This window comes from Phoca vitulina, unplaced genomic scaffold, assembly GCF_004348235.1.
Source record: "Phoca vitulina isolate PV1807 unplaced genomic scaffold, GSC_HSeal_1.0 scaffold151, whole genome shotgun sequence".
NCBI classification, from domain to species: domain Eukaryota; kingdom Metazoa; phylum Chordata; class Mammalia; order Carnivora; family Phocidae; genus Phoca; species Phoca vitulina.
The window spans coordinates 103,211-130,193 of NW_022589854.1; the positions used below are offsets into that span (position 1 = coordinate 103,211).

Genomic DNA, 26,983 nt, shown 5'->3' on the forward strand with positions numbered 1-26,983 from the left:
AAGTATAGGAGAAGGCCTGAAAAAAACATGTAAGGAAAATTTTACTGCATCTTTATTATATGAAAAAGAAATTTGCGACTTCTATTTCTTTTCTTTTTTTCTTTTTTCTTTTCAGGAAATCACCCACCTTAGGTGTTTGAATGGAAATTGAACAGACATATGTTGCCATCACGCTTTAAAATTCTTTTAAAAAACCAGTTCTTTCTTTCAACTGTATTTCTGTTTGACTTGTGATTCTCCTCCCTCTAAATGAGGGAAGGACCTCCTGCTTTCTCCATCACAGGGAGGGGGCGGAGCATTCTCTAGAAGCTTGGATGTGAGCTGTGGCTCGGCAGTCCTGAGGGAGGAGCCGCATTACATACAGACTTGGAGGCTTCCGCCGAAGAGAAGAAGCTTGGAGGTAATGGCTGTCGTAACAGCTAGTTATTTTCGGTGATTTCTGGAAACTTTCAAGTAAAGGTGAGAAAAGAAGGGACTGTTGCTTTGGAGTAAAGGGAAAGGAGTGTCGTTTCGTGGGGGGTCGTTGTTTCTATAAGGGAATTGATGTCTGGATTTTGTATTCCTTCAGATATTTTAAAAGTCCACATTTTGAAAGTGGGGGAGGTGGTGATCAGATTACACCTGCGGAAAAAATATTTCATGAGGTGGCCAAAGCTAACTTCTGAATAGGGCATTTTAGGTTTCAGACAAAAAGCAGTGGTAACAAGGGATAAATGATGAAACAAAAGTTGAGAAATTAATCTTTCTTATTTTGAAAAAAAAAAAAAAAGATTGTGATAATCCCAAATGAAAAATGAAGTTAGTTGGGGGTGTTGGCTTTCATATTAGTTTGGTTTTATTGTGTTTCTAACAAATCTTACTGTTGTGAAGGAGTTTATATGGTAATAATCTGAAGTAATGTATAACTGTGCGGATTTAAATACTTCTGAAAATTAGGAGTTTGGTTATTTGTCAGGGGGATACTCAATGCCTTAGAAGAATTGCTTTTTTATGGATGTTCAGAGGGCTATCTTTGTCTACATCTCTACCTATCTATCAGAAGAATATGTATTCCTATTTTTACTATAATCAGAAAAATATCTGAAAAATCATAAGCTAAGGAATAATGGACATATGTTAATATAATAAAACACAACAAACAGTATGTCTAGTAGTAAAAGATATCTAGGGGAAAAAAGAGAGGAAATTTTCCACTTCTTTCTTCCACATTTCACTTAGCATGTAGTACCTTGTCAGCATAAAGAAGAGAATTTTAAAACATGGGGGAGAAAACTACCTTCTCCAAAATGTGTAACTATATATAAACATGGAAAAATCTTCAAATATATAGGTGAATAAATGTAATCTCAGATAGTACATTCTAGTATATCTATGATGAGGTTAACAATCAAAGGGATTAGACTCAAATGTAAACAATTTGGTGGTTGGAGTAATGATGGCGTGTATTTTCTTCTTTAGATTTTATGTATCTTTAGGGTTTTTTGGAAACACATAATGGAGCTGAGAGGGAGCAATCCATTTTGTTACAGATATTTAAATAGACACCACACACACTCCATTGTCTTTACCTGGAGGTGGATCTGAGAAGGCTGTTTATCTGGTTGCTTGGGCTTTTCTTGCAATTCAGATATTTAGACTATTGTCCAGACTTTGGTTCAAGCAGAAGGTATGTATTTGTATATTGATGTATTCTTGAGAAATAATTCAAAAAATGTTTTAAACATATTATAGAATAGCCACATAAGATAGTACATCCATAATGCTGAATACTATGCAGCTGTAAAAAGAATAAGTTAATGCAATGAACTAAATAATAAGAAAAGGTGTCCATGGTATATTCCAAAAATAAGCAAATTGCAGAATGACCTGTATTATATTAATAAAATATATGCCAGAAAAATCTGGAAATATGCATGCTACTTTATTAATTGGGGATATAGATGTAGTTGGAGAGACAGAACACTTCAGTGTTCTGTATATCATATTTCTCCATTTAAAAAAATCTTACTTTGAAAAGAGTAAGCTTGAACCATTTTCATTATGAGAAAATGAGATCAAATTTTAGAAATACAGACAACTCTTGTAAAAGTAATTCACAAAAAGATGATGTAAGAAAATATTTATTGATGTGGAGAGGTGATAAAGCGTATTCTTGTTTAAAAACCATGCACATTTATAAAATCTGTAGGAAAAATCTAGAAATATGGAGAGCAAACCCTTATATTTTGACCATTATTGTGGAGACTTGCTTTCTTTGAAAAATTAAAAGATGAAGTAAGATATACAATATGCATGAGAGATATTATAATAAAGACATTAAAATGAGGAATTATTATTCCATTTTTGTCCAACACAATTCTTAAGTTGAGAATGAAAAAGCATAGAAGCCCAAGAAGGCTACTGTCTGGAGAACTGTAGTTCCCACCCTTCCCCACTAAGGACCAGGGTATCTGCAGTTCTGTTTCTAGCCACAAGATGGAGCTTGCCAGGTGTCCTAAATTTTCTCCAGGCAACCATTTTTATGAGGTGGACAAACAAAGGAATGAAACATATTTTTTATTAGCAGATTACGAGACAGTATGTGGAGTGTGATTGCAGTTCTGTTGAAATTTTTCACGTGTATAACAGAAAAAGCACCCACACTAGGACTGATATGAAATTCAAACAGAACACATTTTTTGAAAGGTAACTACAGGGGTTTAGATATGGAAGACACAAGGCAACTGTTATTTCCCTTCTTTCCTGTACCCAGATCATACTTTTCATGAGAGAGCTAATTTCAGTATGAAGCAAGTAACAACTATATCACAGAGAACATTTCAAATAAAAACCAAAAGGGTGATAAATGTGGCATCTACATCACAGATGAAATTTCACCTCCTTGTGTTTCAGAATGATGCGCCTGCTGAAGTTTTGGTAGGGAAGTTTCTTTATACCTTTTCCATTGAATTGGTTCGATTCACGGTCTCCTTTGGGTTAGTCTCTTAGGTTAATATCAAAGATATACATGACCTGGGGAATCTGCATGTGATACCAGTTGAGCCCCAGAAAGGCAGTGCAACCTCGGAAGTGCTGAGCAGGAAGAAGGCTCTTCAGGACAAGCAGCTGGAGTGAGAATCAAGACAACGAGATCACAGGACCAGACCTTCCATAATCCACGTGATACTGGGTAAAGTTCTTCCCATTTCATGGAATATTTCACGTTGAAAATGCGTTGAGAACCTTAAAAGCCACATTCATACTAAAATTATGTTAGGTTGAGAATTAGCAGTACAATCTATTTTGTTCCCCATCCTGTAATTAAGAGTCATAGTTTCTCATTTGGGAGGAAAAAAATCTCATGTGTTAAAGCACTGTGAAGAAAACTGTGCAAGAGTCTATTCGGGTATCTACCTGAGGTTTCAGCCAATGGCCTGACTCTCCATTGCTTGACAGCTAGGTTGTCATCACCACATACTAGATAACAGAGTTACAAAGATAATTTAAAACCTGCTTAAGGTCTTCTGACCCTCCTTACATAGACATCTGTATACTCTCTTGAATAGGATATTATAGTGGTTTAACACATTTAATTCTTCCCCAGCCGCCATCAGGAATCTCTCACTCCTGAAGTCTTACTCTTAATGAGGTTGGTGCTGAACCCTACTGTCTGGGTCCATGAGATCTTTGGTTGCTTTGGACAGATGGGGCAGCACTAGCAGTAAAGAAAACACAAAGCCACACATTCCCTCATGATAACCTAGTGGGGTCCAAAAGGCCCAAATTATCCAGGAACACAAATAATGTCCCGGACACTGCCAAAGCCTCTCCGGCACACATTCCCTTCTTACAGTACAATAGAAATAATAAAGACAGGATATTGGGTTTGTTATCATAATCTTTCTTCTCTGTTTTTGTTCCTCTCCCCCAAAACATGTTCCGTGTCTCTAACCTCAGCTGATACTCACTATTCATTCTTCTGATTTTTATCTTATCTTCATTCTCATTGTCCACATTCTTTCTTCTTAGCAAAGTAAACTTTGTCTCTGATCCCTTTTCTTTTCTGCCATGTTTTAATCTAATTCAGTTGTCACCCATTGAACATATTTTATTCAGGCTCTTGTGAAGTTTCAGAAGGATAAGAGTCTACAAGCAGGTGAGAACCACTCACTAGCCCTAATAAGAAGAGTTCAGGGTTCTTAAAAAAACACTGCTTTTCTAGAAAACCAGGCAGCTACAACCAGATGAGTGACATAAGGATTTCCCTAGCATATTGTGTATCTGTTGATTGATTTCTTGTCTATCTGGCTGCACTGATTGAGCATGTGCAAATTCAGTTTCTCTGTGGTTAAATTAGGACTTCTTTTGCCCCCTTTCCTGTACTTCCTGTCTCATCTTTCTCTTACTACACACTTAGACAGGTAATAAACTCTTTTTTATGTACCATTAAATACGATTTAATATTTAGACAACCTAGGTTACATGTGACTCATGCGTCTCTCTTAACTATGCTATCTACTGTGGGGAGATGACAACTTAGCATAGTTGTCAAGGATTTGATATGTTTCTCTCCACTGAATTAATAAAGAACTCAAACCCACACCTGTCTGCCTGCCTGCCTGCCTATTCGACCCCTTCAAAAACGTGACTCTGTCATAATGCCTCCCTGACAAATTCTTAAAAGCTAGACATTGGAGTCTGCCAATAGAAATCCATATCTCCTCCCCAAAGACCCCTTGATGTCCTTTATTCAGATTGGCTAACAGAATAATTTTGACCCAGTCTGACCCTGCATTATGTGTCTCTGGAAGAATGGAAGAATGATGGCTTCTTCTTCCTTTAGAGTCCCCAGTGCAGACAGCTTTCTTTCTCTTGTTTGCTAATTACAAGAAGAGCTGTGTCATACTGCAGTTCTTTTTTTTTTTTTTTTGAAACATAGAAAATTTTTATATTCACCTCAATATATATGATATATCCAGATTTAATGCAGAAGTCAAATACACGAAACTGGATTTTGAAACAGAAAATTTTTATATTCACCCCATTTGAAACATAGAAAATTCTTATATTCATAGGAAATACATATATGAATTATATATATTCTTTTTTACTATCATGGAAGCACTTCAGTTCACCTTGTTTTAATTTGTAGGTTTTGTCAGCCTTCACTGTAAAAACAGAGACCTTACCTGCCATTTTCACAACTGTGCTACCAAAACCAAGAATATTACTTGGCATTTAGTAGAAGCTCAATAAATGTTGACTGACTGACTGACTCAATGGATAAATGGGCTTCAATTTTTTCAGCAATTTTTAAATAAATAGGGAATAAAATATCTATTTTGTGTTTATTATAAGAATTTAAGGTACATACTGCAGTTCTGTTTCTCCAACCTGAATAGTCAGAGGGGGCAGGAGGCAGCAGTTGTGTTTACTTGTTCACTGTGATAAAGGATGGGGTTGTGAGGGTCTCACCAGGATGACTTACGTTTTATTTTGTTGTTGTTGTTTTTAAACCTAGCATAACATTATCTTAAGAGAACTAACCCTCTGAATGATCCATTGGCACCGTGTACGTTTTAGCACTTCCTGGGAAACAAGACCTCTAAGTTAAAAATCTAAGTTTAAATCTTACTTTCTGGAACGTTTTGTGAACACAAAAGCTCAGTAAGAGAGGGTAGAGAAACGATTTTCTCATATTGAATTGGAAGTTGCAAACAACGAAAGCACAAGAACAAAGAGTTGCCAAATGTAAATGAGGATGGAATGAACTGGGGCATTTCTCTACCTAACAAACGACTGATTTTTCAGCCACTGCCCAGGGATAGCTGTATCTTCAGGAGAAGGTACTGCCAGGCCCTGCGACACAAAAGAGATATGTCATAACTACTCCATGGCCAAGTGAATGCTATCATGCAGATATGATCAGTGTGAAGACATAGTGCAGAAAAATATTTTTTCATTTGTGTGGAAGTGTGAATGTACGTCAAAGATGGAGAGTTCATAGATAAGTATGGTAGTTACTGAAGGTGGTTGTAGTTCACCAGTGTGTTCATCAGAAGGGACATGAAATTAAGCAGTGCTCACTCTGGGGTTACATTCACCAATTTCCTCACAATCTGAAGGTAAATGACACCATCCTTGGTTCAACCAAAGAGTCAGTATTCCAAGCCCAGGAGGCAGTGAATACTGGTGGAGAAAGAACACATTCTTTTGTTTGGGAGTCAGATAGACTTTGGCTTTAATTCCCTTTTGCCCTCTTCCCAGCTTCATGACCTTGCACATGAGCCAGAGTGCCCATTTCCTCATTTTCTGGTCAACTGTCCATTGTATCATTTCTTCATTTCTTTGTAAGTGAAACTAGGTAGAAAAATCTCATTGCTGTTTACGTTTGCATCCCTGATTATTAGGGAAGGTGAGTATCCTTCATGTATCGTTCACTTTTAATTTTTATTTTGAATGTTTGGGTTTTGAAAAGCCCCACTGAATAGCACTTTCCTTTCTCCACTGAACAAATTGATATAAAACAAATAGAGTTGCAGATGGCAGCCAAAATGTCAGCTTAAGATAAATTGCAGTCAAGATAAGTGGCAGGGCATTGATGATTGTGAGAATCAAGTGGGCCTTATAACACCACATTTAAACAAATCTACCGAACAGCCTAGAGGCTTGCAACTGCACAAAAAGGAGAGAGATACCTGTAGTTGAATTACTTGAGCTTGCTCACAGGAAGTAAATAGGAGCAGGGAAAAACTATTCCCTCAGAATATTGTGAATTACCTATTTATAGCCTTTGCTCAATTTTTTCCACTTTGCTGTTAATTTCTTATTAATTTGGAAGCTCTACTTTAGATTAGAGATTTTTTTAATTGAAAACGGTTTTATGAAGTGTGTTCTTCTGTTTTCAACTTTGGTTTGCTGTGTTTTTACCATATTTTTGTATTTCAGTATATTCAGATACAGATCTCTTTTCTTTAAGGATTTTGATTGATGTTTTATGTTTAAGGAATGACTGTACTTGAAAAAACTAGAAAACATTCTGAAGGATAAATGAGACAACCTGAGTAAAGAGACACACCATGTCCCAGGGCCAGAGGAATAAAACTGTAGAGATATAATTCTTCACAAATTAATGTATTCATTCACTGCGATCAGAAACAAGGACCTAACAGGTCTTTTTAATGGACAATGACCAGCTGTGTCTTAAAATCTTGTAGAAGTAAGGTGCCAGAAAAGGCAAGAAAAATATGCAAGAGCTATTTTTAACTGGGTCTTTGTTTTATGATAAATGGATTTGCTAGGTCTTTTCAGGAAATCACCTTACCCCTGTGGTTTGAATGGAAATTAAAGAGACACATGTTGCCATTTCACTTTCAAGTCTTTTAAAAATGAACGTTTTTCCCCTTTAAGTGAATTTCAGTTAACTTGGCGATTCTCCTCCCTCTAATTGAGGGACAGGCCCCCTACTTTCCCCATCACAGGGAGGGGGCGGAGCATTCTCTGAGAAGCTTGGAAGTGAGCTGTGCCTGGCCAGTCTTGGGGGAGGGGCTGCATTTCACGAGGCTGCAGCTGACAAGAAGCTTCAAGGTAATGGCTGTCTGAAAGCTAGTTATTTTCTGGGAATTTCTTCGGGTTTTGGTGTTACAGTGGAAAAAAAAAAAAAAAAGACGTTGTTGCCTGGGAGAGGTGGGAATGGAATACGGTTTGGGGAGAATTGTTGTTATTGTTACAGAATCAATCCCATGAAAATTTAGTTTCTCTCGATATTTTATGAAGTCCACAATGTGGGAATGGGCGATCAGATTACAGCTTCTAAATTAAGACTTCAGTGAGGCATGCTGTTCATGTTAATTTTTACATGGCATTCCATGTTTCTATTTTTGTTACAGATTGTATTATATTTTGATGTGAACATTTATTATTGTACACAAAAAGTAACTGATAGAAAAATGTAAGCATAAAAAGTGATTGACATGTACAAACACAAGTATAAATGTACACGAATGAATGTGGAAGAGATTCAGATATGCTGTTGAGTGATAACATTTGTGAAAAATATATGCATTTTCCTTAAAGAGAACTAGACTCCCATGCTAGCAGTCAGCATCTCTGAAGTGTTCAGATTACTGGGATTTCAAAATACATTTTTATTTGGTTTCAGCATTTTTAGAATTGTTTTATTCCGTGATTATTTTTATAATGAGAAGAGCACAACGAAGCTGCAACAGTGTACCTGTTTGGTTTCAGACACATAAACGTTCACAGACACGACAGACATGCAAACATACCCCCCTTGTCTTTTGTCGATAGTGGAAATTTTCCTGGACCTGATCAAGCGCGTAGCCTGGTTGCTGTGTTGGCTACCGCCCTGCATGTGTCCTCCTTGCAACTCATTCTTTCAGACCACAGGTATGGCTGTGGTCAGCAAGAACTATTTTTCTATATCTTTTAAGTTTATTAGTGAGACAGAGGATTTGGTTTATTTCTATTAGCAGTTTTAAAAATATCATGTGGCATGGTGCATCCATACAATTGAATGTTATATAGCTGACAGATGGGAAGTATGAACATGTAGTGATTTGAAAAAATGTCTGAGAAGTAGTAGTAGGTGAAAAATGGAAATTGCTGAATGGCAAGCACTATATTATATCATTTAAAGATAAAAGACTGCCTTAATACTATACGTCTAACAAAATCACAAAAAATATAAGGCTGCCTGCTGATGGGATTGTGTGGTTGGAGACATAAGACAGTCTTTACTATCTCTATGTAAAAATAATCATTAATATATATTTAGTCATTTTTTAATGGTAGCAGAAAAAAGTTTGGAATAAAATGTTACAAATTAGGGGGGAAATTACATTTGAAGTGATTCATAGTCAATGAAAATACTTACTGATATGGGAAAACTTTCAAACCATGCGCTTGAGCATGGTGAAAAGCTGGTCTGAAGTTATATGCATTCATGTGTATTTGTAAATAAGAATTATGGACAAATATTCAGGAAACAATAATATTAATTATTTTTCTAGAATTATACTTTCTTTTTATAAATCATGTCTTTTCAATTTTCAGTAGGTATGCAATTTTTTATCAGACCATTGGAAGTAAAGACATTAGCATCCCATGTTTTGCATAATGCATAACAAAACTCTAAATTTGAGCATGGTATATTCTAGAAGCCTGAGAAAACTGCTGGCTTGGCAGCATGTAGTTCCCACCCTTCCATAAGAAGTATCTGGTAGTAATAAAGTGCAGTTCTGGCACTGGTCACAAGATGGCGCTTGCCAGATTTTCCAGATTTTCTCCAGGCAACTATTTTTATGAAGTGTGCAAACAAAGCCATGAAACGTATTTTGTATTACCAGACTATGAGACGACATATAGAGTGTGATTATAGTTTCACTGAAGAAAACTACGTGTCTCGAAAAAGAGCCCCACCTGAGGACTGATGTGAGAACTCAAACAGAAAGCATTTTTTTAAAAGTAACTACATAGCATTCGGCCTATGGAAAACACAAGGCAATTGTTATTTCCCTACTCTTCTGTCCTCACCTCACCTTTTGCTAATAAAGATGATATCGGCATGAACCAAATAACAAGTGTATCACAGAGAGCATTTCAAATAAGAACAAAAAAGGAATATAAGCATGGCATCTCTATCACAGATGAGATTTTGTCTTATTCCTGTATTTCAGAGTGACATGCCTGCTAAAGTTTTGGTAGGGAAGTTTCTTTACACCTTTTCCATTGAATTGGTTTGATTCCCTGTTTCCTTTGGGACAGCCTAGGTTAATATCAAAGATACACGCGACCTGGGGAATCTGCATGTGATACCAGTTGAGCCCCAGAAAGGCAGTGCGACCTCAGAAGTGCTGAGCAGGGAGAAGGCTCTGCAGGACAAGCAGCTGGAGTGGGAATCAAGACAACGAGATCACAGGACCAGATCCTCCACAATCCACGTGACATTGGGTAAGGCTCTTCCCATTTCACATTAAAACATGGTTAAGTTGAGAATGTACAGTACAATTTTATTTTTTTCTGGCTCAGTAGCCATAACATTTAAAATTTTAAATCTAGTGTTAGGAAAGAATTGTCTTAAACTTCTAGGAAGGAATTATACAAATGGAAATCTACTTATGGAAGACTTGCAGGTCTCTGCCAACTGCCTGACTCTCAAGAAATCTTGAAAACTACCCTAATCGGTAGGTAGCTATGGCAGCCATTCCAAATATCTAACTCTTAAGCTCATCTTCTTAATGAGGTCATTGTGCTGTTGTCTGAGTCCAGGAGGCACAAACCCCAGTATCTGTGTCTGCCTGCCTTGTGTAGATAGGACAGCACTGGCAGCTTTAAAAAGTTAAGATTACCCTAAGGGCGCCTGGGTGGCTCAGTTGGTTAAGCGTCCGACTCTTGATTTCAGCTCAGGTCATGATCTCAGGATTGTGATCTCAGGGTCGTGACCTCAGGGTCGTGAGATTGAGCCCTGCATCAGGCACTCTGCTCAGCGGGGCGTCTGCTTCTCTCCCTCTCCCTCTGCCCGTCCCCCCAGTCGTGTGCTCTCTCTCTAAATATAAACTAAATAAATAAATCTTTTTTGTAAAGTTAAGATTACCCTAGAATAAACCTCAAGAGGCCCCAAAGTATCAAAATATCCAATAATAGAAATGGTGTCCCTGACACATTCCCCAACACCCCCCCCATCTCCTACCATATGCACCCTCATTCATTTCTTATATGTAATAGCTATAATAAGGATTACATAGTGGGGCATTATAGAACTACTTCTCTTTTTCTGAATTTTCAAATATTTTTCCCCAACTGCAATGTTTCTTTGGTGCCAGGCATATATTCATCTTTTTGTATGTCTTCTCTCTTTTCATTGTCCACCTTCCTTCTCCTTTGACAGAAGAAATCCCTTTGCTTATTCTCTTTTCTCTTTGCCTTCTCTTTAAGTGACTATTTTCTTACTCCCTCACTTAAGTGAATATTTCTTATCTCCCATTCAAATCACTTACTCAAGCTTCCCCACAAGTTTTCAGGAGGATATGTATAAACACTGAATGAGAAAACTATTTTGTAGCCCTAAGGCAATAGAGGCCTCTAAAATCGCAGTTTTTGTGGTTACCTGGGCAGTCAGACACAGCCCAATGACCTAAGGATTTTTCTAAATGATTCAGAGTTCACTGATTGATTTCTACTCTATATCCAGATGTACCAATCAATCACACACACATTCAGATCTTCGGTGATTCATTTTGAACTTCTTTTATTTTGCCTTGCTTATGTTCTTATCTACTCCTTGCTGCACAGTTAGACTGTTACTGAAGTTTTACAAATTATTTTAACTGGTCCTTCTCTTTTCTTGTTAATCCCAAGAACACTATAGCTTAGTTTCTCTACTTCAGTACTTAGATTGTAGTCAAGCTTTGTTTGCTATGTGCTCTAATGATGAAATTGTGAGGTCCTCATCAACTTTATTTTATTTCTTTTAATATATTTCCCATTCCATCATCCTGAATCTTAATTTCCTAGCAGCTTCAGCCATTGGCACTATGTAGGTCTTAGCATTACCTGGAGAATACAAAATCTCCAGACATGGCAGGTTTATCTTCTTGTGACCTCTAGGTCACTGTTTGGTATTTTTTTCTTTTTTCCCCTCTCTATCATGTTCACATAGATTTGGCCAGAGATTATGGAGTCCCTTTGGCTCTGGCAATAATTCACTCTCTGGCTAGCGTTTTCTTTTACCTAGTAAGCTTTCTTCTGATGTTCTTCCTCTTCAGGTGGGCTGACATTCAGCCAGAGAACATTAATAATAAGATTTTTACTTTGTTTATAGCCGTTTTTCAGTTATTTGTTTGTACCTATGCTTTAGGGGTCATTCAATATTTTGTATATCCATTAAGTATCTATAATTCCTTGTTTTACCAGTGCTCATGTCCCCCTCATAGTTTTTACGAGTGTTCTAACTGAACCATTTCCACTCTTTTATATGAAACTTATACACTAAAGATATTGATATTTGTTTGTTCTATAACCACACTGTCTCTCGTATGTTATTTGGCTTTTGCTTTCTCACTGGGGACATAATTCTTAACTGGATCTCTGTCTCCAGATTATGACACTTTGGCTTCTACTCATTCCTTTCTTTCCATTCTCATAGTTGAGTGGTATGTGAGAACTTCAGTGTAGTTAAAGGCTCTACCAATGAGGATAAGTTTCACAAACCGTAAGGTGCTGATGTCATCTGGATTCTTGACATTTGTCCTGTATTAACTAACTTCTAATGAAAGAGTGAGTATATAAATTTATAGAAAGAGATACATAACTGCATTAAAAGTCATGTGTCTTAGGTGACCCCCCAACATTTTAAAGTAAGTTCAGAAATAAAGTTAGCAAAAATTAAAGATATTTTAAAAAAATTGAATTTCTAACATATTCTTTGTATGCTCCAGAAGATATTTTTACACATACCTTGTGTAACCCACAACCTTTTTTGGTATTCATGACCCAAAGTACAAATCAAACTCCTATATATATTCCCATTACTCTCACAGTAAAATATGAACTTCTTATATAGCTTATATTCTGATTTTGGATGCCTTTTTAAGGCTCAGGTTTATTGAGGTGTAATTTACATAGAGTTAAATTCACTCTTTCAGGCGTATAGTTTGATGAGTTTTGACAAAGATCTGTAGTCATGTAATGACAAATAGAGTCAGACTATAGAATATTATTGTAATTCCAAAATGTTCTCTCTTGCCCCATTGTAGTCAGTACTCACTCTTTACCCTGATTCCTGGTGACCACTGATCTAATTTCTGTCCCTATAGGTTTTTATTTTCCAAAATATCTTATACATGGAGTCATATAATATATAGTTTTTTACATCTGGCTTCTTTCACTTAGCATGATGTTTCTGGTATTTACCCATATTGAAGTATGTATCAGTAGTTTATTTGTTATTTTGTTATTCTACAATTTGTGTATCTACTCATGAGTAGATTTATACTTTTTGGTAATTATGATTAAAGTTGTTATAAACATTCCAGAACAGATCTTTGTCTGTGCATAAGTTTTTATTTCTCTTGGGTAAATACCTAGGAGTGGGATTCCTGGATTACATGGTAAGCATATGTCCAACTATATTAGAAACTGCCATAGTGTTTTCTAAAGTAGCTGTGAGATCTTGTATTTTCAACAGCAATATATGCATTCTAGTAGCTCGGCATCATTGCCAGCGGTTGATACTGTTGTGTGTTTTCTCTTTTTAACATTAGCCATTCTTATAAAGGTGTTAGTGATGTCTTACTGTGGTTTTGCTTGCATATCCCTAATTATTAATAGTGTTGGGCATCTTTCGATGTGTTCATTTGATATTCATATATCTTCTTTGATGATGGTCTATTTAAATTGGTTGCCCATTTTTTACTAGGTTGTTAATCTTATTATTGGATTATAAGATTTCTTTGTATATTCTGAATAAAAGTTCTTTATTAGATATGTGTTTTGTAAATATATCCTCCTGTGGATTTTCATTTTATTTTTTAAGAGAAGTTTTCAAGTGCAATTTATCAAATTTTTTATGGTGCATACTTTTTGTGTCTTAATAAATCTTTGTTTAAATGAAGGTCTCAAAGGTTTCCTACTTTGCTTTCTTCTAGAAGTTTTATAGTTTTCACTTTTACATTTAGGTCAGTAATTCATTTTGAATTAATTTTTATATATGGTCTTAAGTAAGGGGTCAAGATGAATATTTTTACATACAATGTCCAATTTTTCCAGCACTATTTGTTGAAAAAAACCATCATTTCTCCATTTAATTACCATTGTTAAAAATCTATTGACCATATTTGCAGGTCTATTTGTGTTCTATTTATCTGTATGTCTATTTTATAGTATAATACACTATAATAATAATTGATAGCTAATAATATACTTGATTGCTGTAGTCCTTTTTTTAGAGGAGAAGGAAGAGCAGAGGGAGAGGGAAAGAGAGAATCTTAAGCAGGCTCCACACCCAGTGCAGAGCCCAACGCAGGGCTCGATCTCATGACCCTGAGATCACAACCTGAGCTGAAATCAAGAGTCAGACACTTAACCAACTGAACCACCCAGGCCCCCCTTGATAGCTGTTGTCTTAAAATCAGATAACATGAATCTTCCACTTTGGTATTTCCTTCCCAAAAGTGGTCTGACTATTCTAGTTCCATTATTTTTCCGTATACACTGTAGAGATATCTTTTCAATTTCTACAAAAAGTCTGCTGGGATTTTGGTTGAGATTGCAATGATTCTATAGATATGTTTGGAGAGAAGTTACATCCTAAAAATAGTTAATCTTTCAGTCAATGAACGTGATATATTTCTTCATTTATTTAGGTCTTCTTTAATATTTTTCATCAGTTTTTTGAAGTCTTCAGCATACATATATGTACATATTTGTTAGATTCGTCCTAACTTAGTATTTCCTGTTTTTTGATGATATTATTATAAGTGGTATTTTTTAAAACATCCAAACTTTACTATATAGAAATAAATTATTTTATATTGATCTTACATCTGATGATATTGATAAACTTCCTTATTAGGTCTAATAGCTTTTTTTTTTTGGTAAATTCATTGGGATTGTCTACATGGATCATCATGTCTGCAAATAAAGACAGTTTTATGTCTTCCTTTCCAATATGCATGCCTTTAATTTACTTTTCAGGCATTACTGTATTGGCTAGTATCTCCAATATAACGTTGAATAGTAGTGGTAAGAGCAGACATCCTTTCCTTGTTCCTGATTTTAGGGGAAGAACATTCCATGTGTCACCATTAAGTATGATGTTAACTTCAGGCTTTTTAATAGATACCCTTGATCAGATTGAGAAAGATCCATTTAATTCCGTTTTCTGAGCTTTTTTATCATGAGTGTTTATAGAATTATGTCAGATGCTTTTTCTGCATCAATTGAGATGATCTTTTTTTCCCCCCTTCAGTCTGTGGATATGGTGAATTACATTGATTTGCAAATGTATGACTCTCTTTACATTCCCAGGATAAACTCCGTTTGGTCATGATATATTATCCTTTTTCCATATCATTGGACTTTTTCTAGATCATTTTCTGTATCATTTCTATATCTAACATCATTGGATCCATGTATTTATTTATGAGAGACATTGATCTGCAGTTTACTTGTTATGTTTTTTTTTTTTTCCTAGTTTTGGTATCGGGTTAATGCTGGTATCAAAATATGTTGGAGATTGTATCCTTCTTTTTTCACTATTATCTTCTGGCTTGCATAGGGTACATTATTTTGCTTAGAGTGGAGCCTGGTGTGCCAGAAGATTTTTTTCAATGATTTTTCTCCACCCTATATTCAGCAGTCTCTTCACATCTGTGCCACTAGAAGGGGGTTCTCTCTGCACACTCTTGCCTATTTTGCAGCAGTAGGCTCCTGTTATTATTAGGTGCTAGCCTCTTGGTGAGGCAGGGAGTGCTCTTTGTTGTCCTGTCCAGACTCAACCTTATGGAGGCCCTGTGCAACTGGACCTTGAGACTTGTCCTTTCTCAGCATTCTTTCCTCTCAGCATGGTAGCTAACCTCTGATTTGTACCTGGAGTTGGTCTTTGGTGAGAGATATGACCACTGCTTTTATTCATGTAGGACCGTGGGCCTAAGGGTTTCGTACCCCACCTCAAGGGCAGAGGTTTTTTACTCCTACTCCACACCCCACCCCACCCACTTCCAGCAGCAAAGGATCTCTGCTTTTGTCCTGGGGATGGGAAGGTTTCCTGTCTCCCCCTCCCTGGGCACATGGGTTTTGCTTTTACCCCTCCCCCAGAAGCAGTGGATTTTTACCTGTACCCAACAGGGAAAGGTTTGTTGCTTCTCTTCTAGTGACTTAAGGCTTTTGCTTCTCACAATAGAAGGGTTTGGATAAGTGTGTGGGGCTGTCTGTCTGCCAGCAATAGCTTATTGCCCCCTGCATACCTCAACCACTGACATGGGCTGTTTTTGATCTCCTACTTTGTCCCTAGTCATGTATGTGTGCTTCTGGTTAAGGACTGTGAAAAAGAACTTGGCAGTGAGTGAGTGTATAAGTGTCTGGGATGCCAGATATTCCAAACTACACTAGCCCAGTAAGAATTTAAGAATTCATTAAAATTTCAGCTGATTTCTTTTTACCTGCTTGCATGACAGCCACCTCTGTCCCATGTTTTGCCAAAAGTGAAAGAGTGCATGTGTCCCTCTAGTCACCCTTTGTAAGTCAGTTTACCAGAGTTCTCTGATGGGCTCAAGGAATGTTACAGTTTTGTAGATTATCTAGATTTTTATCATTGTTTACTTATGGGTGATATTCTCTTGTGTTTTTTCATATCCTAATTGGAAATAGAACTGGTACTTTCTAATAATGTTATGTATGGGTTATTTTTGTTTTCTTTGTTACTAAATATGCTTTAGGAAGAAGCAGATGGTTTCTAAAGCATATTTATAAAGAGTAGATTTTTATATAATGGTTATGAAATGTTTCTACTTAAATTTTATTTTTTAAATTATCATCAATTAAAACCATATTTTATAGTATCATATATAATACATGACTTCTTTGTATACACTTCTTTGGATTTTACACATGTATAGATTCATATAATCACTACCACAGTCAGAATACAGAAGAGTTCCATCACCCCACATCTTTCTGTGCTATCCTTGTGTGTAGTCACACCCTCACCCTACCTATAATGCCTGGCAGCCGATGATCATGTCACCATCACTATACTTTCCTCTTTTTGAAAATTTCATATAAATGGAATCATACAGTATTGTGGCAGACAACCTAGGCGGTCCACCTCCTTCTGTAATTTCCCCCTCTTGAGAAGTGTGGGTAGAACCTGTGACTTGTTTCTAATCAATAGAATTCAGCAAACGTGATATTATGTCTCTCATTCCCATAATTATATTAGGTTATATAAGACAACTTTATGTTAAATTAGATGCAGAACCAGGTACAGAATTTTAAGTTCCAGTGACTCCCAATACATAACTATTTCAAATTCATTAATTAACTCACCTATTCATCCAGGCACATTTACAGAGCCTTTTCCATTTGCAATGAGGTGGGTACAGTGTATCTTAGTGATTAAGAGCATGGACTCTGGAGTCAGAGTACCTGGATTAAAGTTCTGTGCACCACATGCTCTCTAGATATCCTGGTAAACATTCATTAATCTCTAAAGCCTTATCTATGCAATGGGAATACTCGTAATACCCACCTAACGAGAGTTTGCGAGGGTCAAGGGAGATGGTGTATACAGAGCCCCTGGCAGAGCACGTGGCACATGGTTAGAAACAGTTTTGGCTTCTATAATCTTTGCCATTATTATGAATAATACTACTGTTGTTATGCAGAATGAGTTGGTTATGGAACTCTCCTCCATGAAATAACTATCTGATTATTAAATGAGATAATATGTCAAGTGCTGGGAACAGGTTTAGATACTATTAGATCTATAATTATTTTCTATCTTCATTATAATAATAGTAGTAGTAACAGCCTTTATTATTATTGATTATCATTCTTCTCCCCTTCTTTCTACAGAACAGTGAAATATAAAATATTGTCCAAGGAATTAGTTTTTTCCTTTGCATTTTGTTTGGAAAATAGCAAGGTAGCGTAGCATTTCCTGATTTATGTGCAATATAGAAAATAGACAAAGAAATTATGGTTTTGATGTAATGACCTTACTTTATTTGCATTTGTTTTTTTTCCAAACATGTGAGATGAGAAGACAGAATAAGAAATATTTCATTATAAAATATATAATTGAATATATCTCTTTATTTAAATAAAGATATATTTACATTGGCCTGATAATCCTCTTTAAATTATATAGTAATATTTTGAAAGCTTTGAGAAGATTAATTCTGTAATACTAATGATATCACTTTTGTTAATGATTGCAAGATCAACTATTTTGTTCTATACTAGAAAGAGAGACTGGAAAACACAGTGACTTAGATAAGATAAAGTTTATTGTGTCACTAAGTTAAAGTGTTTGGAAAGAGCTGGCTCCACTCAGGGGTTCAGGATCTTCCACCCCTAGTGAGTTGCATCCTTTTTCTAAGTCACTTGGTCCAGAATGACTATCTGAATTCTATCATGGTCAAATTCTAAGGGGGAAGCAAGAGAAAGAGGCAAAGTGAAAAAAGCCCTAGTTGGCTCCTTACCCCATTTGGAGGTACCTTCTCTGGAATCTTTACAAGTATTTCTGCTTACATTCTTTGGCAAGAAATTCCATATGACAGTGGCTTATATGGTAAAGGAGTCTGGGAAAAGTAGTATTTTAAGAGTTTATATTGCACCTTGAATGCAACTGGGGTTCTGCTAATGAGGACGAATGCAAGCAGTAGACTTAGGGTGAGCAACTAGAAGTTTCTGTCCCAGTCATTATAACTATGATACATGGTTGTAAAAAACAAAACAAAACAAACGAAAAGAAAAACAAAAAAGTATTAAACGAATAAAGGAAATCTATAAAAGATTGAAAGGGAAAACTTCCTGTGGCAGAGAGAATGCTACGGGGTTCACCAAGCTGTTTCATTTTCCTCCTGGGACACAGGGAGACTGCTTTCCCTGGCCTCTATGGCAGTTTTATCTAGTTGACTGTGACCAGCAGTCATGTTTGCCAGCCCTGCCCCTAAAACTTGCCACAGGATTCTCCAGCCTCCCTCTTCATAAGATTGCTAGCCAGGTGCAAAAAACGCAGTGGAGGACTTCAAGGCTAAAGAAGATGGTACAGTCATAGATGGAAGAAGTTTGAATCTCTTAATGACTGATAGGAATAGCGATCCCTCCCCGTTCTAGCCACTTGATGACCTACATTGTACTTTGACATCAGGAAAATAAACTTCTGTGGCTAAGCCACAGAGATTTAGGGGTTGTTTATAGTATAGAACATTACATACTCTAATTATTAGAGCCCTCAATAATATACCAGTCTAGAGATGATCTTCATTAATTTATTGGTACTTACTGTTCCAGTATTAAAGCTTATATAAAGGTGGATTTTTATAATATATATGTTTTATGCTACATAATACAGAGGCCAAATAAAACACTTCATCCTTAAATATCTTCATTCCCAAAATTATCACTAATGATATAAAAAATTGGCTTTCTAAGTTAAGTCAGAAATTCAAATTTAAATTCAGATAGGAGAATTTTAATGAACAAAATCTACAAAATACATTTCAGACATACAAATAAAGACATGTAAATTTTTCTTAAAAATTAATTATCACCACATTGAATTGCCTGAATTGAAAAATACCAACAAAATATAAGAAGGAGGAATTTCCAATTATTGATGAGGGTATGTGAAATGGGTACTTTCTGGCCAAACCAGGGATTTTTCTGCCTTTAGTCAAAAATATCCATGTTTGTGAAGAATTCTCTGAAACTTTCCTAAAGCATTTAGAAGAACTGAATAAAAGGAAAGACTTACTATGTCCTAGAAACAGAAAAAAAATTATAAAGAAGCCATTCTCTCTAAAATAATGTGCAGGTTTAGTGCATTCCCAATCAAGATCTTAATGAGCTATCTTAATGGAGGTTTATCAGCTGGGTTGTAAAATTTACCTGCAAAGGTAAGGTGCCAGAGAAGGCAAGGAAAAAAATATGTTAGGAATATTTTAAACTAGATTTTTGTTTTTTAATAAAGTGGTTTGCTAACCTCTTTTTATAAAAAAATCACACTCCCTCAGACTTGAATGGAAATTAAACAGACACTTGTTGCCATTTCACTTTAAACTTTCTTGGGAAAATAAACCATCTCTACCCTTTCATACTTCAGCAGTTTAATTTGGCAATTCTCCCTTCTCCAATTCAGGGAGGCGCCTTCTGTCATCCCCATCACAGGGAGGGGGCGGAGCATTCTCTGAGAAGCTTGGAAGTGAGCTGTGCCTGGCCAGCCTGAGGGAGGAGCTGCATTTCACCAGTCTGCAGCTGACAAGAAGCTTCAAGGTAATGGCTGTCTGAAAGCTAGTTATTTTCTAGGGGCTTCTCAGGGCCCTAGAGTAAAGATGAGGAAAATAGGGAGGGTGGTCTTAGAGTGGTGGGAAGGGTGTGTGCTTTTGAGAGAATTGCTGATGTTTTGAAGGAATTGATCCTTTGGAAATTTTGTATCTCCCAATGCTTTAAAAGTACACAATAAGAGAAGGGGTGATCAGATTACAGCCTCTATATTAAGGCTTCTGTGCAGCATGGCTGTTCATGCTAATTTATTGACTTGGCATCCCATGTTTATATTGTTAGACATTCTGTTACTCTTTGACTTTTTAAGCATTCATTTATTTACACACAAAAAATGATAGATAAAAATATTTGACAGCTTGGGGGAAAATACTGTAAATCAGTTGCCATATAGAAAGATTATGTATGTGTCATCTGCACATGCGTATGGAAAGGGGAACATGTATGTAGTTGAGTGAAGCCATTTGCACACCCCATGCATGTATATATATGTGTGATTAGAAGAAAATTTGGGAGAAAATAAACTGCTATATTAGCATTTCTGGGTGGTCAGGTTACTATTTTAATGTTATTTTTCAGTCTGTTTCAGCCTCTTTAGAGTAGATTTCCCCATGATTATTTTTATAATCATGAAAGAAAAATAAAACTGAAACAACATGCCCGTTTTGTTTCAAACACATAAGAATTCATAGACACATGCAGACATGCAAACATACCTTGTTTTTTGCCGATAGTGGAAATTTTCCTAGACCTGATCAAATCCATGTAACCTGGTTGCTGTGTTGGCTACAGTCCTGCATGTGTTCTCCTTGCAACACATTCTTCCAGACCACAGGTATGGCTGTGGTCAGCAGGGCTGTGGTCTGACAGTGAGATAGAGTGGTTTGTTTCTATAAACACTTCTTAAAATGATTATCCAGCTTGGTGTAATCATACAATTGAATACTGGAGAATAGAAACATGAACTTCTACATCTAGTGATTTGAAATGTCTGAGAAATAAGATGAAGTGAGCAAAGCAAATTATAGCATAGCATTTATCATATGATCTCTCTTAAAATTAAACATGTATGTTAGTGACACGTATGTATGCTACTACTGGACTTGCAACAAGTCTGCGAAGAACATGTCTGCCACAGTATTAATGGGATTATTTGTGTGGTTGGAGAGACAGGCTCTCTTTTTAAAACACTGTTACTATATATTTATTCATTTACTTGGTTTACATCACCAAGGAAAATATTGACATAAAATGTTGCAAATGTGGGAAAAACCTCATTTAAAGTAATTCATAAAAAATCATGTGGAAAATACTTTTTTGTGTGGAATGATGTTCAAACTCTTCTTTTGAGATCTGACGTTGGTTTTAAGTGATATGCATTCATTTATCCATGTAAAAAATTCTGGAAAGATAGAAAATATTCCTAGTGAGTATTTGTATAGAGCTGTACTTTATTTTGCATATATCTTTTTGTATCTTTTCAATTTTTAATAAGCTTCTGGATGTTTTTATAACCAGAAATATTGTAGTTGAAGACATTATAATCCTGTTATAATCCCACACAACAAAACCCTTGAGCCTAGAACAAAAAATTACAGAAGTCTGGGACAGCTCCTAGCTGGCTAGATATAGTTGCCACCCTTCTTTCTCCCTTGAGAAGGATCTGATCCTGATTGAGGCCTTCCGTACTTCTTGGGGAGGCTGCAGTTCTGGTCTTGGTCACAAGATGGCACTTGCCAGGTTTCCTGAATTTCTCCAGACAACCATTTTTATGAAGTAGGCAAACAAAGCAATGAAACATATTTTGTATTTGTGAACTATGAGACAGCGTATCGAATGTAATTAAAATTCTGTTGAAAAATCACATATTTAAAGAAGGAAAAATCCACATGATGATCGATGTGAGGATTCAAAGGTTTACAGTCTGGCTCAGAGTAGACACAGGGTAATTGTCATTTCCTTTTCCTCTTGTCCCCACCTCACAGTTTTCCTGAGAGCAATTCTTTCAACATGAACCAAATAGCCTAACAGTATCACAGACAGAGAATTTAAAATAATAAGAACAAGAAGGAAAAAAAAACATGATCTCTAAATTGCAGATGAGATTTTATCTTAGTGTAGAGTTCCACTGCCCTAGGTAAAACATTAGGGGCACCAAAGTCCCACGGTATCTAATAACATAGAGTCCCTGACACACCACTGCAGCCTCTTCCACCTCTGTCAGTATGTACATAAATTTACTCCTTAATACTCATGTGCAATAATAAGGGCATGTTCTTGAATTTGAGATATTATAAAACCATTTCTCCACTTCTCATGCCCCACCTTACATTATGTTGCATTTTTCTCCTCACCAAACATTGTTCTTTCTTTTATCTCTTCTCTGTTTGCAACTGCTCACTTCGACCTTGGCAAAACCATTTTATTTGCTGATACTTTTCTTCTTTTCCTTTTCCCTATTCTAGTATCCTCCATATTGTCCCCTTCAAACAACGTGTTCACACATCCGTGGGAAATTCAGCTGGAGAAGAACAGGCCACACAAGCTGTATACCTTTTGTAGTTCTAAGACAAAAGAGGCTTTGTCAGAGTATTGCTTTTGGTAGAAACTGCCTTAGCAGTGTCAAGAATAGCCAGACACCTCAAGTTCTGATAGTAATCTCTTGGCACACATATCTAAATCGTAATGGATGCTGAGTATGTCCTGTGCAATTGGAAAGACCAGTTATGGCCAGCAAAAGTTTTGTCTAGATCTGAGATGTCATCAAACAGTAAGAGAAAAAAGACATTTTCCCTAGAAGTTCAAATACTCTCACTGGATGAAAAAATTAAAGTGGAAAGCACAGAAACAAAGATTCTAAGTAAATCTCAAATTGAAGCCATTGCCTCCTCACTAGCAGCACAGTCAGAAGTCAGTGCTCCACCTAGAGAGGAAACAGCCTATGAAAGGTCACTAAAAGTGGCACTGGATATTCTGAATGAAAGAACAAATTTGAGTCAAGCAAGCAGTTCAGATGAAGAAGCAACCACTACTCTGTCTCAAAATGATCCACAAAAGCTTTCTGATTCACCCCCTCGTAAAAAGTATCGGAAGCATGAAGGAGATGACGGAGATGAAGGAGACTTATCAAAGTGTCTTGAGGAAAGTGAAAATGCAACGTCCCTGTTAGGACCTAATTTAGAGAATAGTGATTCCCTGTGTGATGATAAATCACAGGTGCATGCAACCACTGATACTCTTGCAAGTGAAATGGAAACAAAGTCATCAGAAAACTCCAGCTGGTATGAAACTTTTCCTTCACTTTCAGAAGATGACGATGAAAAGGAGAGCAAGAAAAAGATTGATATCTCAGGAGTTATGCCTCTGTATTCCACAATCAAAGAAGAGGATGTATACGTTAAAGATGAAAAGTTCACTCCAACTTGGCCATCAGACACCTTCACTGTGCCCAAAGCTGTGAAAGAGGAGGCACAGGATATTTGCCCAGAGACCCTGGGTGTTTCCTCTGAATGCTCTACCTTCTCAGAGAATATTGAAGATCCTGGAGAGGGCCCCTCAAATCCGTGCTCAAGTACCAGCCAGAATCAACCTGTGGAATCAGAAGCAGGTGCTGCGGCATCGCCCAGGCGTTGTTCCTGGGAATGTCAGGTTTCACTTAGTGCCTCTAACCGTGTCCTGGATTATTCACTCCTTCTTATGAATAATGAAAGAAATCTTCAGAGACTGGATTTTGAAGAGCTTGGGGAAGAACTTCAAGCTTCTGATAAGTCAGCACAGCTAAATCCTATTGATACTTCCATATTAGATGACAACGACGAAGATGAAGAACTTCCACGCTTTGTTTTTAATTATGAGCCTCGTTCATTTGAAACAGGAATGATAGTCTGGTTTAAGTATCAAAAATATCCATTTTGGCCAGCAGTGGTGAAAAGCATCAGGCGAAAAGAGAGAAAAGCAAGTGTGCTTTTTGTTGAGGCAAGCATGAATCCTGAAAAGAGAGGCATTAGGGTGCCTTTTAGAAGATTAAAGAAATTTGATTGTAAAGAGAAACAAGCACTCGTGGAGAAAGCCAGGGAGGAATACAGTGAAAGTATTGACTGGTGCATCTCGCTGATTTGTGACTACAGAGTTAGACTAGGTTGTGGTTCTTTTGCGGGCTCTTTCCTTGAGTATTATGCTGCTGATATTAGTTATCCACTTAGAAAAGTAATCAAACAGGACACCTTTAGGAACTTATTCCCAAAGCTGCATAATGAGAATTCTGCGGAACAGATGGTTGTGACTTCCCAGACCAAGAAAATGTCCTTCCAGAAAATTCTTCCTGACCGAATGAAGGCTGCTCGGGACCGAGCCAACAAGAACCTAGTGGACTTTATTGTGAATGCAAAGGGAACAGAGAACCATCTTCTAGCCATTTTAAAGGGCACGAAAGGGTCCAGGTGGCTGAAGTCATTTTTGAATGCAAATAGGTTCACTCCCTGTATTGAAACATACTTTGAGGATGAAGATCAGTTGGATGAGGTGGTGAAATATTTACAAGAAATCTACAAACAAATAGATAAAAAAATGCTGACTCTGATCAGAGATGATAAAATTAAATTTATCCTGGAAGTTCTTCTGCCAGAAGCAATCATTTGTTCAATTTCTGCTGTTGATGGATTAGATTACAAGGCAGCTGAAGCAAAGTATCTAAAGGGACCATCCCTAGGATATAGGGAAAGAGAATTATTTGATGCAAAAATCTTATTTGAAAAGAGACGGAAACCATTAACAAATGAAGCTCATTAAATCTCTTGAGAGTCCAAACCATAACCGGAAACTTTCATAGGTATTACTTTTAAAAAGTTGCTGAACAATTCTAACATATATTTTCCAGAAATGGGAGAGTTTGGGTACTGTGTTCACTTTTTTTTTTGCCATCTCTAGGATTTGCGAGTATTTACTACATCTTTGTTTCCTTTTCTTAATGCTCCTTCAAAGTCAGTTTTATTAACATCAGCAGTTCTACTTTCCCATACATTTTTAGAGTGCATAATTCCTAAATTATTTTTAAGAGAAAGTACTGTTTTTTGACATTTTTTTGTGTCTCTGCTGTATAGTTAAATACAGTGTGCACAATCATTTTAATATTACAATTGCACTGGTGTTAGATATTAAGGGAGATAATTAGAAAAAAGTCTAAAGAACATCACATATATTTTTTGCTTAATTTTTATAAAATATTAGGCTTTCTCTTAAGATAGTTGAATTATTTTTCCTGCCATGCCTATTTATTTTTGGAAAAAAAATAACTCTGAGACATGGAACCAAAGATAGAGAGATGCTTTGCTATATATTGTACTTAACTGCAATTGTTTTTGCTAGAAAACAGTCTGGAATTCAAAAATAAATAGATTACCTGCATGCAGTCTGTATGTGTGTGAATAACATCTCAGCATGCAGAAAATAATTTTGACAGCCTTGAACAGGATTGTTCATTTTACGTTTCCCTGAAATTCCGTTTATGAGAGTGTCTGTTATTCAATAGTTGAATGGTTTCTTAAAACGGGCTTTTGGCTGTCTTCATTACTAACAGTGACTTACCTTAATATAGCCTTCTGACCACATGTGGAAGGCAGCTAGAGTCATTGTATTCACAGTCTGGCTACTCCAGATGGATGAGTCCAGGCTGATTGCTTAAGAGCCCATCTAGTTTGATATAAACTATAGAAAATGCAAGCACTTTGTTCTGAGTCTTGTATCTCTGAATACATAGTCATTTGTTTCAAACCAAGCAATCTTTATCATCTGGCTTATTCATAAAATAGTTCAAGCTGGTTCCAATAATATAAATGCCAACTGGTAAGTTATTCCAGGCTACCAGAAGAGTAGATGGACCAGAATTTGTGAATTTGGAAATGGGTCACAGAAAAAGCCTCCATTTGGCCAAAGTTGACAATTATCTGAATATGTTTTAAAATAAACAAAAGTTAATGTTTGAAGCCAATGAAGTGTTTATTCTAACTTGAAACAAGACTTCAGTGAGAATAACTTTTAGGAGAGCTACTTTATTTTAAAACTTTGACATAAAAATAAATGCTAAAGGCTTAACATGAACCTGTCTGGATTTTTACTGATTGAGACAAGTGTCACTCTTGGGGTTTTGTTATGTGTATACATGGCCACATGTTTATGTAAAATTTGCAAATGTTTGATGTTTTGATTTGCAATAAAGCTATTATATCTTTCACCTTGGATGGTCACTTTGTCATCCTTCAGATTGTGCAGCTACATAAGTGGTGTTTCTGTGGAAAAATATATATATATACACACACATATATATATTTATCATCTGTTTGAAATTTTTGCCTGCTGTAGTTGTCGTAAGTTTAACACTTGTTATATGTTCTCATTATAAATAAATATTCATTATCATGATTGATTTTGTATTATTTTAAAAGAAAGCCATCTAAATTGTATAAGCTTCAGATTCCCCAGAACCTTATTTGGACCCTGCCTGACAAAGACCACGTCTCCTTGGGCATACAGCCTATACCAATCCACATAGCTTCCTCAAGATCCTGAGATATATTTGCCAACAGACATCAGCACACTATATGTGGATCTTATACCTTGGGAAAACACTGTATTTACTCTATCAAATTGTGTTCCCTTGATTCCAATCCGTTACCCACCTTCAGTTTTCTCAGTGGAGCCAACCCTATCACTTGGTTCTAATATTTTCTTACTACCTCATTCATTCATTCATACAATTGTGAGTCAGGAGAGCAAACATTGTGTGGTTTAAAGCCCAGCTCTGAGCATTTAAGGTGACCCCAATGACAGGGTCAGATTTAGGGTAAGCCAGATGACAGTCTAATTTCTAAAATGACTAGGATGCATTACATCATAATAGAAATATTTATTAATCTTGTGGACAGCTCGTATTTGAAAACCAGAGCCAGAAGCTTCCCCATATTTGTGAGTTCCTGGATAT

General features: G+C 36.4%; 1 protein-coding gene across 10 annotated transcripts; it reads left to right on the forward strand.

Annotated features, from left to right (window-relative positions):
* Positions 1-354: 354 nt before the first annotated feature.
* On the forward strand, positions 355-26,348 carry PWWP3B (PWWP domain containing 3B). 10 transcript variants are annotated; one of them, XM_032399262.1, is made up of 7 exons: positions 355-459; positions 2,981-3,169; positions 7,390-7,566; positions 8,290-8,388; positions 9,766-9,951; positions 19,865-19,998; positions 22,473-26,348. In XM_032399262.1, the coding sequence occupies exon 7, from the start codon at positions 22,693-22,695 to the stop codon at positions 24,793-24,795; it is 2,103 nt and encodes a 700-aa protein (XP_032255153.1). In that variant the 5' UTR covers positions 355-459; positions 2,981-3,169; positions 7,390-7,566; positions 8,290-8,388; positions 9,766-9,951; positions 19,865-19,998; positions 22,473-22,692; the 3' UTR covers positions 24,796-26,348. The 10 variants fall into 10 exon arrangements, with proteins under 10 accessions (XP_032255153.1, XP_032255156.1, XP_032255148.1 ...); XM_032399265.1 differs by having other exon boundaries at positions 9,771-9,951; XM_032399257.1 differs by lacking the exon at positions 8,290-8,388.
* Positions 26,349-26,983: the final 635 nt, after the last annotated feature.